This window comes from Guillardia theta (genome assembly GCF_000315625.1).
Source record: "Guillardia theta CCMP2712 unplaced genomic scaffold GUITHscaffold_127, whole genome shotgun sequence".
In the NCBI taxonomy this organism is placed as follows: Eukaryota; class Cryptophyceae; order Pyrenomonadales; family Geminigeraceae; genus Guillardia; species Guillardia theta.
The window spans coordinates 40,498-54,367 of NW_005434547.1; the positions used below are offsets into that span (position 1 = coordinate 40,498).

Sequence of the window (13,870 nt, forward strand, 5' to 3'; positions counted from 1 at the left end):
TACCATCACCGCCTCCTCGTTCATCTCCTCCTCCACCACCACTTCCTCCTCCTCTTCCTCCTCCACCTGCTCCTACCCCCCCCGCCTTCCTTTGCCGCAGCCTCAGGCCCCATGCAGGCATATCCAAGTCATCAGCTCTGACTGAGCCCTTGGCCGCCTTGTCTCTTGACCCCCCTCAGGCTGGTAGGTCTTGCTGGTGACCAGGCATGATGGCTGACTCGGGGGCCAGGAACTTCCAAGAGGAGGATGCAGATGCAGGTGGCAAGTGGAGCGCAAGGGCCTGCAGAGCGTCAAGCATCGGAAGGTGGTGGAAGAGAGAGTGAGGAGAGGAGTCGAGGGATGGGGAGAGGAGAGAGAGAGAGGGGAGGAGTCGAGGGATGGGGAGAGGAAGGAGAAAGGGAGGGAGGGAGGGAGGGAGGGAGGGAGGGAGGGAGGGAGGGAGGGAGAAAGACAGAGAGAGAGAGAGGAAGTGTTATCTCCTGACGTGGAGAGTCAGGAGGAGATGTCCCCCCGGCACAAGCGAGTTCGAGGTCCGCTGGTCCGCACATGATCATCTGCCTCGCTGTGACGAGCTCCTGCAGCGACCAGTGGGAGGCAGACTTCAGCGAGTTTGAGGGAAATTTTGCAAAGGAGGAGGAGAATAGGCAGAGGGAGGTTCAAGGTGCTAGCAGGGGCAGCGCGAGCGATGCGGCAGGGGATGGGAGTGACTTTGGAGACTTTGGGGATTTCAGTGCTTTCAAGGTGAGCTGACAACTTTTTTCTACATCATATTCTTGTCCCGTGTGCATGTTTGAAAGACGGTCATGATCAGGATCAAGGCTCTTCAACGCAGTGAAACAGCAGCACGGAAGGGAAGAGAAATCGCAGCAGTGCTGGCAGGTATACTGTCCTTGGTCGAGCCGGAAACCTCCCTGGAAATGTGTGGAAAGAAGAAGAAATTAGTCTAGGAGAGAGGGAGCAAGCTGACAACTAATCAGCTCATGGGAATGTTGCTGTTTGACGCATCAAGCACAACAACTACTGCTAGATATCAAGCCTCAAGGCAAGGAAGTGAAAGGAGACGGCGTTACAGGTTACAGGCGTGTAGATTTATTACAAATCACAACCTCACTTCGGGTACTCGGACTTTCTCTGGAAAATTGTTGCTGTGCAAGATACCCGAGGAAAAACATTGATCTGCTTTAAGAGGCCGAAAACAATTATGCTCATCAATATGATGGTAACTTTGATGACATTTGATGCCTTCATGACGTCATTCCGAGCTTGTTGAAACCGTGTCTTCAATGACGCCTTTCTTCTTCTTGCCCAGGCCATTCAGTTATCAATCACTGCCTCTGTCCCTTCAACGTGCGCTAGACTCTCCTCCAGTAGCTCCCCCCACTCCCTCCTCCTTCTCCCTCCTTGTCCTCGCTTCTCCTCTCCTACGCTCCTCCCCCTCTGCTCTCCCTCTGCTCCCCTGCTCGCTTCGACGCGGTCGCCTTCGTACCCGTCGCGCTCCTCTGGAGTCCGCAGCGTAGCAACGTGGTCCTCCCGCTGCCCCCTGATCGCTTCCTTGGTCTCGGGGGAAGCCGAGGCTCTCGAGTACGGCCAGCTGCCGAGCCCGAGCTTCCTGCAGGCGTTCTTGATGGCAGTGAGAGAGATCCCGAGGGAGCGGGCGGCGTCAGTCTGCCTATGGGAGCGCTGGAGGGCCAAGAGAAGATGGCGGTCGAGGCGGACGGAAGAGCGAGGGGGTTTGGAGGCGTTAGCGCGCCGACGGCAGAAGACGAGGACTGCGGCGTCGTGATCCAGGTTGTCAATGCCATGGTGCTGCCACGACTGTTCAGGATATGAGTCAATCATGGTTGTTGCTGCTTTCCTGCTGCTTTCTGCCGCTCCTCCCGCTCCTGTTGCGGCGAGGAAGCTATGACCAGGTCCTAGCAGGCGGGTACCTCAAGCGGAACTGTCTAGGCTTGTGACTGTGAGGGAGACTTTTAAAGACCAAATTCAATTTCGCAAATCAGAATGAAATTGAATTTGCTTAGGCCAAATTCAATTTCGCAAATCAGAATGAAATTGAATTTTGCCTGCGTTATAATAAAAAAAGTCTCCCCTGACTGGAGTCCGTGGACCAGCAAGAGATCTCGAGGTTGATATCTTTTCTCCAACAGGCGTACGGTACCATAATGTTTAGTCAATCTGTGAGAGCCTCCCACTCTTGGGGGTCAACAATGTTTTATTCGAGATATGTAGTAAAATAAAAAAAAAATTAGAAGGCTACTCCCCCTCTCCCTCATTGGCGCCCTCCAACTCACATGCAGCCATCGGATCACGACGCCGCAGTCCTCGTCTTCTGCCGTCAGCGCGCTCACGCCTCCAAGCCCCCTCGCTCCTCCGTCCGCCTCGACCGCCATCTTCTCTTGGCCCTCCAGCGCTCCCATAGGCAGACCGACGCTGCCCGCGCCCTCGGGATCTCTCTCACTGCCATCAAGAACGCCTGCAGGAAGCTCGGGCTCGGCAGCTGGCCGTACTCGAGAGCCTCGGCTACCCCCGAGACCAAGGAGGCGATCAGGGGGCAGCGGGAGGACCACGTTGCTACGCTGCGGACTCCAGAGGAGCGCGACGGGGACGAAGGCGACCGCGTCGAACCGAACAGGCGAGCAGGGGGAGAGCAGAGGGGGAGGAGCGTAGGAGAGGAGAAGCGAGGACAAGGAGGGAGGATGAGGAGGGAGTGGGGGGAGCTACTGGAGGAGAGTCTAGCGCACGTTGAAGGGACAGAGGCAGTGATTGATAACTGAATGCCCTGGGCAAGAAGAGGAAGGGCGTCATTGAAGACATGGTTCCAACATGCTCGGAATGACGTCATGGGGGCATCAAATTTGACATGTCAAGTTACCATCATATTGATGAGCATAATTGTTTTCGGTCGCTTAAAGCAGATCAATGTTTTTCTCGGGTATCTTGCACAGCAACAATTTTCCAGAGAACGTCCGAGTACCCGAAGTTAGGCTGTGATTTGTAATAAATCTACACGCCTGTAACCTGTAACGTCGTCTCCTTTCACTTCCTTGCTTTGAGATTTGATATCTAGCAGTAGTTGTTGTGCTTGATGCGTCAAACAGCAACATTCCCATGAGCTGATTAGTTGCCTCACACCCCTAGACTAATTTCTTCTTCTTTCCACACATTTCCAGGGAGGTTTCCGGCTCGACCAAGGACAGTATACCTGCCTTGTTGCTGATAGGATATGTTATCTCTGGGTCGTGATCAATTATATCATTGATCACCCTTGCCTTGACCTGCTGCTCGTGCTTGGTCAAGTTCGTCGTGTCTCAACAACACACTCTTACGAGAGCAATGCACACACAAGGCATCTCATCAATCGCCCTTCACTCACGTGTTGCTGATATGTTGAGTTTAGCATTTCGCTTCAATCTCCCTTCTGACACGGATAGTAACCCAGAGACATGGAGCAAGCCTTCGTCCATCAGCTCCTGCATCCTCATTTCCATCCAGTCTCGCCCCCTGCTCTCCGATTCATTCACTCCTTCATCTTCTTTTGACAAGTCGGAGTTGTTGTCACTGCTTCTCTCAGCCTTTCGAGCAGCCTGCACATGCTCTCCTCCACGATTGTAAGGCCATTTGTTGATTCCAATTCTGCGGCAGGCAACTTTAAGGGAAGAGAGCGAGAGCCCGAGGCGTCGAGCAGCGTCGGTCTGTCGCAAGTGGAAGAGGGACACGATTGCGTTCTGATCGAGGTCGACAGGACTAGGAGGGTTGAGGGTTGAGGAGCCATCGCGTGGGCGGGGCTGTACGATGACGCGAAGAGGACGCTCATGGTGCATGGCGGCGCGGGACCAAAAACACTTTTTTATTGGTTGTTTTCCGACATGAAGCGTTGCGTTTTGAAGATCCAAGACCGTTACAAGTCGTTTCGTTAGAGCCCTTTATCCTGAAGCGTTGCGGACCCGTTACACTTTTAGTTATCGGAGAAAGACTCTGAGGTGGACTTGGCTTGTGGCATGTTCGCATGGCGGTCAAAGTGCTCTGTGAGATCGTTGAAGATGGTGAGAAGTGCCGGACGAAATGTTGATGACGATGATGATGATGATGATGATGATGATTGAGATGACGATGATGATGATTGAGATGATGATGATGATGATGATTGAGATGATGATGATGATGATGATGATGATGATGATGATGATGATGATGATGATGATGATGATGATGATGAGGATGATGAGGATGAGGATGAGGATGATGATGATGATGATGATGATGATGAGGAGGAGGAGGAGGAGGACGACGACGACGACGACGATGACGACGAAGACGACGACGACGACGACGATGATGATGTTTACGTGGATGATTCTGATGATATTGTGGAGGAGGAGAAAGTTGAAACTGATGTTTCAGTCCTGGGCATCAGTGGCGTGAAGGAGGATGATGATTTCTTCATGCTGGGTGGAGACTCACTTTCGTCCCTTGCGGTGGGTCATGTCAGCGCGGGAATGTCGTGAAACTGATCGGAGCGTAGGTGGTTAAGGTGCTGGTTGAGTTAGGAGGAGACGATTGGCCGGCAGACGGGCTTGTTTCAGGACCATTGAGTCCAATGTGATGTGCTAGGAGGAGGTAGGAGAGAGGAGGCTGATTCATTTCCGCAGCTTTCTGCATGAGCATCGCGTGCTATCAGACTATGCCAGATTCCTGGAGGAAAGGGAGATACCCAGGACATGGCAGCCCTGCTGCCTTTCGAAGTCTCTTTCTCTGTTCCCTCCGTGATGATAATAACGAGATGCAGACTGAAGAAGACTCGAAAAGACGCGGAGGAGGAGCAGGAGGAGCAGGAGGAGCAGGAGGAGCAGGAGCAGGAGCATACGCTGGAGCAGGAGGAGGTGTGCAGGAAGGAAGAGGAGGAGCAGCAGCTGTTGAGGCGGGCAGCAGCGGCTGGGGACATCGAGGGTGTGAGGCATGTCGAGCTGCTGCTCCTTGGGCTGCTGGGGAGCAGCTGAACTTGAGGCAGGAGGCTGCTGGCGAGTAAAGTGCATCCCACGGTCGGGGAGGACAAGCTCGCCTCCGTGCATGCCGGGATATCAGCGCTGCACGTGGCCGCGAACGCAAGGAGACCGGAGATTGTTGCTGTACTCTAGAGCCTGCTCTCCTGTCTCATGCTGGGCGGCAGGTGGGGATGCTGCTGGAGGCGAGGGCCCAGCCCAACGCCAAGATGTTTTTCTACAAGAGGACCCCAGCCCACTGCGCGGCAGCTTCCGGTTGCCATGAGGTAGGAGAGGGAAGTTGCTGCCCACGTCACTGAGGAGGTGGAAGGCGCTGCGGCAGATCCTCGATAGAGGGGGAGCGGTGCGAGCGCGGGACAAGAGCAGACTGACGCTGCTGCATGACGCGGCGAGAGGAGGTAGAGGAAAACCGTTTTCTTACCCTTCTCCCTACCCCCCTTCCTTCTCTTCCTTATTCCCGCCCTTGCCCCCGCTCCTCCTCCCTTTCCTCCCCTCTCCACCTCCCCCTCTCCTGGCTCCCCGCTCCTTTCTCTTCTCTTCTCCCCTCTCTCCCCTCCTGTGCTCACATGAGTTGAGATCAGGGGACGTCAAGTGCATTCAGATGCTGCTGGAAGCCTCGGCATTCGCTGACATGGAAGCGCGGGACAAGTGGGGGAGGACGCCGCTGCACTGGACGGTCCTGAATGGATCGAGTGAGGCTGCTCGGCTCCTCATTCAGCACGGAGCCGAGCTGGAACCCAGGCATCAGCCTCGGAGGATTCAGAGGAGGAGGACGAGCCTGGTGCAACCTCCGTCCCTGCGTGCGCTTGCGGTTGAGATGCATCCAGCCACCCATCCCATCCACAGCATCTTTGAGGAAGGGCACACGAGGAAGCTGGAGGCGAGGGAGGAAGGCGACAGTCCTGCAGGCGCCTCAGTTTCTGCTCAACGCTCGTGCTCTCCTCCGCCTCCTGCTCTTTCAGCCTTGGCTCCTGCCTCCTCCTCTCTTGCCCCTCCTCCTGTCCAGCCACCTCCTACCTAACTCAATCTCTGCTGAGGGAGGAAGGTACTTGCGGGGACAAGAGCATCGTAAGATGAAAGCACAGCAGAAGTAGGAGAAAGAAGAGGGTGGAGGGAGGCAGCAGCAAATTGCTAGAGGGGGAGGAAACAGTAGACCGAGCAAGGGAGCGGGGGTGTTGGAGTGTGGGAGTTGAAGTACTAGTGGTTAGAAGGATGCTAGTGCTGGGAATGAGATGCAACTCAGACAGGAATGAGACAGTTTGTTAAAACAATAAGAGGCATAAATACAGTTAGAATCCTTTCAGCCCACCATCACATGCGAAACGCGTCCAGACAACCACAAGGGTTGACGAGCCGGCGGCTGCAACATAAGGCTGTACTTCATAGTGGTGAGAGACCTTCTCCCCTCAGTCAAGCCTGAGCTCGAGCAATTCGGAGGGATGAAACAATCAGTCAGGTCGGTGACAAGAGGAGGAGCTGACGTGATCATAGCTTGAGGGCATCGGCTAGAATGTTCTCCCAGTTCACCCACTCCGTCAGCCTGCTCTTGCCCTCTACCTGCCTGTTGTACGGCTGATCGAAGAGGACGTGGTTCCAGGACGGTGAGGCGGCGGACCCTGTGACCGCTGGCTTGTCGTCGATGAGAGCTGCTCCGACCACGTGTGTCTTATCGCGCGTGATGATCATCCTGTCGATCCAGTCGCTGCCGAAGTGTCGGAGGAGGAAGTCGTACTTCTCGTTAGCGCAGGGGCCGGGGCAGACAGGATGAGGAGCCGTGACGAGGCGGACATCGACTCCCCGTTCAACCATCTCCTTCAGCGCCTCGATGGCACCAGGAAGCGGCTCGAGCTCAGCGAAGAACCCAGGGGAGGCGATGACCTCCATCACTTGCGCACGCTCATGCTCGTCGAAGTTGTGCTCGATCTCAAAGTGCTTCCTGTTGCGGATCTTCGACTCGATCTCCTGCTGCCGGGCCTCGTTGGCTCCGATGGCACGCCCGTACCTCTTGATGAACATCCCGTCCCAGTCGACTACTGTATTGTCCATGTCCACCAATATCGTCCGGCCAGCAACCTTCGAGGGATTTTCGACCTGGCATGCAGACGTTTCAGCACTTCCTTTGGGATTGAGGGGTGGCACTGTCCAACCACCTACCATGCGCAGTGGTGCCAAGTTGCTGTTACTGGCTGAGGTCTTGGGGGCGCAGCCACCGGATTTCGCGCCCACGTTGGGGTTTGCGTTCTCAAAGTTCTCTTCGATCAGCTCGTCCATGACCTCCCCGTACCGAGCAATCATAGCGTCGTAAGAGAACTGCCTAAGTACCCTCTGTCGACCGGCTTTGCCCAGTTTCCTGCGGAGTTCGGGATCCTGGTAGAGCCTGTGAATGGCTGCGCTCAGAGCAGCGGCATCCCCAGGTGGTACGAGGATTCCCTCTACACCATCATCCACAGCCTCCGGGATGGCATCGATCGCACTGCAGACGACGGGGCGTTCGAACGCCATGGCCTCACAGATCACCAGCGGCAGAACTTCGTTGAGGGAGGGCACGAGGACAACGTCCGCTGCCATGTAGAATCGAAGGACGTCAGCTTGAATGTCCATTAGAGTGATTTTCGCCTGTCCTCTTTCTTCTTCCAGCGTGTCCTCCCATCGTGCACACTGAAGCCCACTGGCACGTGCTGTCTCCTTGATCTGATCAATGTACTTGATTTCATGATCTCGGATGTATCGCGCGCCCACCATCAGGCACTTGAGATCCTTGCAGCCTTTCTTCTCGATCAGATCCGCACACGCCTGGGCTGTGTAGATCTGACCTTTCCTGTTGCAGATGGTTCCAAGGTGCAACACAAGGAAGTCATCAGGTCCATAGCCGAGCGCTTTCCGGACAGCGTTGCGATCGTGGGAGAGACGGAAAGCATCCAGCTGAGTCAGAGGAATGCCGTTGTAAACAGTGAGAGCAGCATTGGGGCGGTAGAGTCCCTTGTAGATGTCTTTCTGGACATTCGATGGGAACACAACGCAACCACATTTGCTGAACGCTTCCTTGATCATGTCCGAGGAGAGGGATTTCATCATGAACACCTCCTTCGCGTAGTAGTCGAGCTGATCCTGCGGCCAGGCCTCGTGGATGACCCAGACGGTTGGCAGACCAAGCTTGTGAGAGAGGTTGACCACATCACAGCGCATGATTGTGTTGGCGAAAACCATCCCAATGCCTCCCTCGACGATCTTCTGCTCGAGATTCACCAGGAAGTCTTTTGCCGAGGGGTCCACAATCTCCACAGAGAGCCCAAGAGCTTCGAAGTCTTGCCGCATTGGACCTTCCTTGGGAGCATAGATCACCGTGAAGGCTTGACTGCCCATGAGTTTCCGAACCAGATGAAGACAGAAATTGTTCGCCCCGTTCCTCTCCAGGGAGTGCATGAACATGGCCACTCTCGGTTTGTTCTTGAGGGGGATCTTGACATGCTTGGGATAAGAGAGTTTTGATGCCTTGTCCACTGCTCCGAACTTCTTGTCATTCAGGAGGTTGATCAAAGACGCCACGCTCTCGTTCGACCATTGATGCTGAGCTGCCAGCTTTTGGATTTCCCTCACTTGAAGACCATTTTCTTCCAATCTCCTGCAGCATCAAGTCAGTTGGACTCATTTAACACTTGAAGTCATGACTTCATGGATGCCAGGAGGCTGCTAGAGTCCATCTGCCCGCCTCGAAGGACAGGTCTGGCTCTTGCAAGAAGCTCCCTTGCACCTGGTATCACACTGAGCACCATGAGTTAAAACAACCTTGTGCTACTCACCAGCATCGCATGCGGGGATAATTGAAGCAGCGACAATGAGAAGTAGTGGGAGCAGAAAATTGGCCTTCTGGCTTATCATCTGACGGTTTGTACGATCACTTGGGGCGCGGAATTTTTGATCTAGAGAGCAGGTTGCGAGAAGAGTAACACAGGTAGCTCAAGCGCGTTTGCTTGTGGCTCTATTGAAAGGCGAATGGGACGGTGATGAAAATCGCCAAGAAGGATCGAGAGCAAGATTCCCGGTCCGAGGATGTATCTAGGAGCGCGAGCAATGCGAGTCCAAAGTTCGATGCTCTGGGGAAGCAAGGGGGTTGAAGTCGGGGGGAGCCAGGTGGTAAGAGGGAGGGACAGGGAGCAGGTAGGAATCAGAAGTTCGAGCAGTCAGAGGAGGAGGAGGAGGAGGAGAATGAGATGGATAGAGAGAAGGAGAGAAGTGTTGGCGGCGGGAGGACGGGAACAGTACAACCAAGTTGCTTCCTCCTTTCCGCTTCTCCACCCCTACTATCTAGCCACCCCACCACCCACCCTTCGATCTCCTTCACATGACTTCACCCCATACAACCCACCCACCCTCCATGATTAGCACCCTGACTCTTGACTACCCCTCTTGTATTTATCAATCACCATTGACCCCTTTGATGTCCTACACCAAAATTGTTTGTGTATCAAATCAAAATTTTGTCAATTGGCTCCAATTGTCTCAAATTACATATCTAAGTTTCAAGATACATAAAAACTAGTTTTAAATATACATCAAATAAGCCCCACTGCGAAATTTTCTAAGGAATCTGTTTTGTACCCGTCCTGTCCTCTGTACCCCACCCACCTCTGACATTGAACCTTTGGCCGAAATCTACCCCCTTGATCATTCAGGTACCCTCACCCTCTCTTCGACAGCCCCCGTTACCCCTCCATCCCCACCTTGACCTTGTATAGTCTACTACCCCATGATTTCCATTGCAGGAGGGTAAAGTGAACCGGTAGGTTGACCCACCCCTTCAACAATCATCTCTTGCCCAACAAATCCATGAGTGTGAGGAAGAAGCAACAAGGACCGTAAGCGCGACCATATCCATATTGGATAACATTTCTATAATTGAAGCATTAATTAATTTATGCATACCTTCTACCCTTGAGCATATTTAGGAATTGTACTTGAAACCCCGCTTGTTGGCCCTATTAGCTCAAGCTAGCAAGACCCCCACCCCCTCTATGGCCTTTAAGTGAATGCACCACCCTCTCAGATTCGATACCACCCCTACAAAAACATCTTCGCTTCCAACCACCCCTCCAACCACCCCTCCATTCAAACATAACACCCCACCCGTGTTAGCAGGCCTGACCATCCCAAACCAATCCGAACTTTGAGCCCTACTACCCCTCGGATTCTAGAACCTGTCAACCACCCCTAGGTGCTCAGCTTTGACCCACCCTGGAATTGTCCACCCCCACCAATTTCACCACCCCTTCGACAATGACCACATTCTTCTGACCCACCGTATAAACCATGAGAATTCCAGAAGGTAGGCCCCTGGAGTCCTAGCTTGATAGGACCTTCTCAGAATTCTAGAAGTGCATGGGGTGGTGAGGTGGTACGGGCGCAACTCAAGGCCCCCTGGTGACAATCAGCATCTTTATCTGTTGAGGGGTCCTATATACATGCACCCTTGAGAATTCCAAAAAATTAGGGGTGGGGTGATAAAATTCGAGGCAGGGCAGTATACTGGCGATCATCTCACGGGTACCAAGACTATTTCAAATAGGAAAAGTACGGGTAGGGTCAAAATGCGGCAACCAGGAAAGGGTGTAAAGGTTTCAACAGACTTGGGGTGGGGTCCAGATTTCACTAGGGTGGGTGGTGAGTGAGGAACAATTTGAGGGGTAGTACAGAGGGGTGTAGGCAAAGTGCAAAAGGGTAGTAAAAAAGACCTCGAAGGTTGAAAGGTGGGGGTGGGGGTAGTGATATGAAGTTTTGAGAGATAATGTAGGGGTACTTGATTGGAAATCGACGGGTGGGTAGTCCATAGATTCAAACGCGGGGAAGGAGCATGGAAAGTGCATGCACAAATGATTTGACCGTCTGGGTCAAACCAAGATCAAAATAGCGGTCAAATAGATCTGAGGACTTTCTTCTGAAAAAGGGAGGTGGGGGTAGGAGAACTGTAGGGTCAGCTAAGGGATCGAGTGGGGTGGTATATAATGGGATAGTAGGGTGGGGTACGTAAACCAGTAATGATCTGCTCTATCCATCAGGTACCCCACCCCTTACAGCAGACTGGTCTCAAACCGGTCCGAACGGATCCCTGCAATCCCTCCAAGCGTCTGCCTGTTCGAGGCTATTCTACGTCGGAGACAGGTCCTATCCCGTTCCTACCATGTCTTTATCATGCCTATGACCTCCCTCCATTTAAATGTGGGGGCAGGTCATGCCATGGTCAGGCCGGGCCCCGAGCATGAATTGCCCGGCGGCCCGGGCCGCGCAGTGCAGTCCCGGCCGGGGGCGGCGGTTCAACTACGGTTGAATGATCTCCGCCCGGCCGAGCCTGAGGCTCCAAACTGTCCCACCGCAGCCCGTTATGGATCGGACTGATGCGCGTGAGAAGTGCAATACCCGGCGTAGGCTCCGAGTCACCCGGTGACCCGGGCCTCAGGCATCAAAGATTCAGAAGTGACTGCAGTGACTCCTGAGATGACTCATCATCGGATGGCCGCCCGCGTCCTCCGCAGCCATGTGCAAGTGACCCGGCACCCGCGTGACTGACGACGGTTTCCCGGGGCCCGGGCGTGGCCATGATGATCATTCGATCATTCGGATTACTATGGCATGACTGTGGGCGGGGCTTTGGTGACTCTATGATTCATGATTCCCGCAACTCAGTCAGTGCAGGCGACTGGACGCCGCCGGTGGAGTCATCGGATCATGGGGCCATCATAATGGCCGCTGGACCCAGTGACCCGGCCGTGACTGGCACCGTCGGCGGCAGCTTGAGTCACGGCCGGGCAGTGGCGGTACCGTACTGTACGGTCACGGTAGTACTGGGCCCAAGTTTAACGGCGCCCCGCGCGGCCGGGCCGGGACTCAGTCAGCGGAGGCAGTGGCCCCCCCCGAGAGCCTGAGAGTCCCGAGTCCGGCCCGGCCGTCCACGGGCCCGGTCCGAGCCCGGCGCGGCGGGCGGCCCCCGGGCCGGCCGGCGGGTCATCAAGTTCAGGACTAGTACCCGGGTTGACCCCTCTATTATTCGATGAAAGGACCGGTGTATTCAACTGACTCCGACGGCACTACCGTAGCAACCACCCCTGGGGTCTGCAAGGCCCTCGGTCAACCACCGTCATCGCCGCCACCGGATCTCTTTTCAGTTAGTACCCTCCTCTACCCTGATAAATTCCTATAAATAGACCGGTACTTTCATCTTTCAGCATACCCCCCACCCACGGATTTCTCTACCACCCTAGAGTTTTGCCACCTGACGCTTTCGAGAGCCCTAGCATCTGCCCGTCGCTGCGGAATGGGCGAAGCACAGAGCTGCCTGGCATGCGACTCGAAGCGAAATGCGAAGCCAGCGGACGTAAGGAAGGCTGTTCCAGACGAGAAGTCAAGGTGAGGCCCCTCACCGGCAATGCTCTGCTGCTCGAACTTCCGACCTCTCCTAGAAAGATGCGCCGCGTCTGCCCCCATCGCAGACTGACTGACCCTGTTGGCAGTTTGGTCAGCATCCCCGCAGGAGAGTATCGAACTTCGTCAGTCGATGTGATGATCGTGATGGATTTTCTCTTCAACGAGATTGATGCTCGTGCCACAGAGCGGGTCCACTTCATCGTCAAAGTTTTTGGAGAAAGCCAAGGTTGGAATAGGAGCATACTTCCAACGGAGCAAGGAAGAAGAAGACATGTTGCAAGTTAAGGTATCAAGGTCTATTTGTACTTCTCTTCTTCTGAAAGCATCTGCGCAGTCTTTGCTGAAGGGAAGTCCAGCGCAGTTATGTAACAAGATAAGCATCGGAGACAGGATAATTGCTGTAAACGGAGAATCAGTACATGGGAGGAGCCTTGCGGGTACTGGCGCTGGCGATTGCGATGTTTCATGGACTGATGGCTCTTGCAGAATTAGCAGAGAAATTGTTAGGACCAACAGGCAGTGTGGTGGAATGCACTTTCAAGAGCGTAAAGGTGAGGCGAACTTTGCTCTGTTCTCGTCTGCACCGAGATCTGAGACTGAGACAGAGCAATGAAATTTTCTCTGTCACGCTTGTGAGGGGGATAAATGCAGATAGATGGAATCAGAGATGAACGATTGTGTTTTATCTTTGAAAACTGATATCGAATCATACTTAGAAACAAATCTTCAACCAGCATTGGAGTTCGAGCGAAGCGAGAAACTCCGGCTGCACGCTATCTTGACACCAAGATCTTCTGCATTCTAATTCAGCTCTCTTCATTTGTAATAGATGGTCCTAGTATTGTGATAGATAGCCCTAGTATGCACTGATAGGTTTGACATGCCAGCTCCTTGTCTGATTCACAGCCGATAGTGTAGTTGTAGACAATCTGCATGCCATTCAGGCGTCTCTCCCAAAGATCGTGCGCTCATCATTACTAAAGTTGTCACCACTTGTTGCCCCCTCGATTGTGTTTCATGTCCTGCTACTGTTAGCATGATCGATCCCAATCTTGTTTGATTCAAGTTAGCAAGAGTCTATCACTGACGATGCCTGATACGAGAATGAAACTGATCGTTGAAGAGTTGAGAGGAAGTTGAATGTGTCTGTCGGCATGATCTTTCTGATGATGAGATTGTTGCAGCTGTGTATCTGATTGAAACTGAGCAGGCAAAGATGTCAAATGCCTATATTCGTTACTCTGTTCTCTTGTGCAATGATCTTTTTTCTGTTTCATCTGGTGTATTCTTCTTACATATGCTGAATTCGACAAATCAAAATCATGTTTTGATTTAAGTCAAGGTTGAGGCAGAAAGGTTAGGACAAGAATGGCAAAATGAGAATGAAATGATGGCCACGACTACGGCAATGATGACAAGAAGAAAGTGGAGGGTAATAATAGAAAGTTGATAAA

The 13,870-nt window shown here is 53.4% G+C and overlaps 6 protein-coding genes across 6 annotated transcripts; 3 read left to right on the forward strand and 3 right to left on the reverse strand.

Moving 5' to 3' along the window:
* Nucleotides 1–209: 209 nt before the first annotated feature.
* GUITHDRAFT_146498 (hypothetical protein) lies at nucleotides 210–1,356 on the forward strand (the record flags this gene model as incomplete). The annotated part of the gene is made up of 5 exons (XM_005822307.1): nucleotides 210–304; nucleotides 582–741; nucleotides 798–879; nucleotides 1,028–1,072; nucleotides 1,310–1,356. 5 exons carry the CDS (start codon nucleotides 210–212, stop codon nucleotides 1,354–1,356), a joined length of 429 nt encoding a protein of 142 aa, XP_005822364.1.
* A 2,009-nt stretch (nucleotides 1,357–3,365) lies between these two features.
* GUITHDRAFT_118406 (hypothetical protein) lies at nucleotides 3,366–3,821 on the reverse strand (the record flags this gene model as incomplete). Its single annotated transcript, XM_005822308.1, has 1 exon — nucleotides 3,366–3,821. The coding sequence occupies one exon, from the start codon at nucleotides 3,819–3,821 to the stop codon at nucleotides 3,366–3,368; it is 456 nt and encodes a 151-aa protein (XP_005822365.1).
* Nucleotides 3,822–4,006: 185 nt separating this feature from the next.
* GUITHDRAFT_118407 (hypothetical protein) lies at nucleotides 4,007–6,021 on the forward strand (the record flags this gene model as incomplete). Its single annotated transcript, XM_005822309.1, has 6 exons — nucleotides 4,007–4,043; nucleotides 4,150–4,475; nucleotides 4,523–4,599; nucleotides 4,787–4,949; nucleotides 5,168–5,255; nucleotides 5,582–6,021. The coding sequence occupies 6 exons, from the start codon at nucleotides 4,007–4,009 to the stop codon at nucleotides 6,019–6,021; spliced, it is 1,131 nt and encodes a 376-aa protein (XP_005822366.1).
* A 415-nt stretch (nucleotides 6,022–6,436) lies between these two features.
* On the reverse strand, nucleotides 6,437–7,064 carry GUITHDRAFT_97831 (hypothetical protein). Its single transcript, XM_005822310.1, has one exon. It carries the CDS (start codon nucleotides 7,044–7,046, stop codon nucleotides 6,486–6,488), a length of 561 nt encoding a protein of 186 aa, XP_005822367.1. The 5' UTR covers nucleotides 7,047–7,064; the 3' UTR covers nucleotides 6,437–6,485.
* Nucleotides 7,065–7,253: 189 nt separating this feature from the next.
* On the reverse strand, nucleotides 7,254–7,601 carry GUITHDRAFT_79867 (hypothetical protein; the record flags this gene model as incomplete). The annotated part of the gene is made up of 1 exon (XM_005822311.1): nucleotides 7,254–7,601. A coding segment is annotated over one exon (348 nt), but the record flags the coding sequence as incomplete, so codon positions are not given.
* A 4,691-nt stretch (nucleotides 7,602–12,292) lies between these two features.
* On the forward strand, nucleotides 12,293–13,282 carry GUITHDRAFT_155501 (hypothetical protein). Its single transcript, XM_005822312.1, has 6 exons — nucleotides 12,293–12,398; nucleotides 12,503–12,548; nucleotides 12,601–12,702; nucleotides 12,751–12,853; nucleotides 12,903–12,967; nucleotides 13,022–13,282. The coding sequence occupies exons 1-6, from the start codon at nucleotides 12,307–12,309 to the stop codon at nucleotides 13,085–13,087; spliced, it is 474 nt and encodes a 157-aa protein (XP_005822369.1). The 5' UTR covers nucleotides 12,293–12,306; the 3' UTR covers nucleotides 13,088–13,282.
* The last annotated feature ends 588 nt before the right edge of the window (nucleotides 13,283–13,870 follow it).

Excerpts from the sequence above, each read along its gene's own strand:
- GUITHDRAFT_97831 (XM_005822310.1), bottom strand. The coding sequence starts at position 7,046 with ATGGACAATACAGTAGTCGACTGGGACGGGATGTTCATCAAGAGGTAC.
- GUITHDRAFT_155501 (XM_005822312.1), top strand. The coding sequence starts at position 12,307 with ATGGGCGAAGCACAGAGCTGCCTGGCATGCGACTCGAAGCGAAATGCG. Across the intron at positions 12,399-12,502 it reads GTTCCAGACGAGAAGTCAAG|TTTGGTCAGCATCCCCGCAG; the intron begins GTGAGGCCCCTC and ends CCCTGTTGGCAG. Across the intron at positions 12,968-13,021 it reads GCACTTTCAAGAGCGTAAAG|AGCAATGAAATTTTCTCTGT; the intron begins GTGAGGCGAACT and ends AGACTGAGACAG.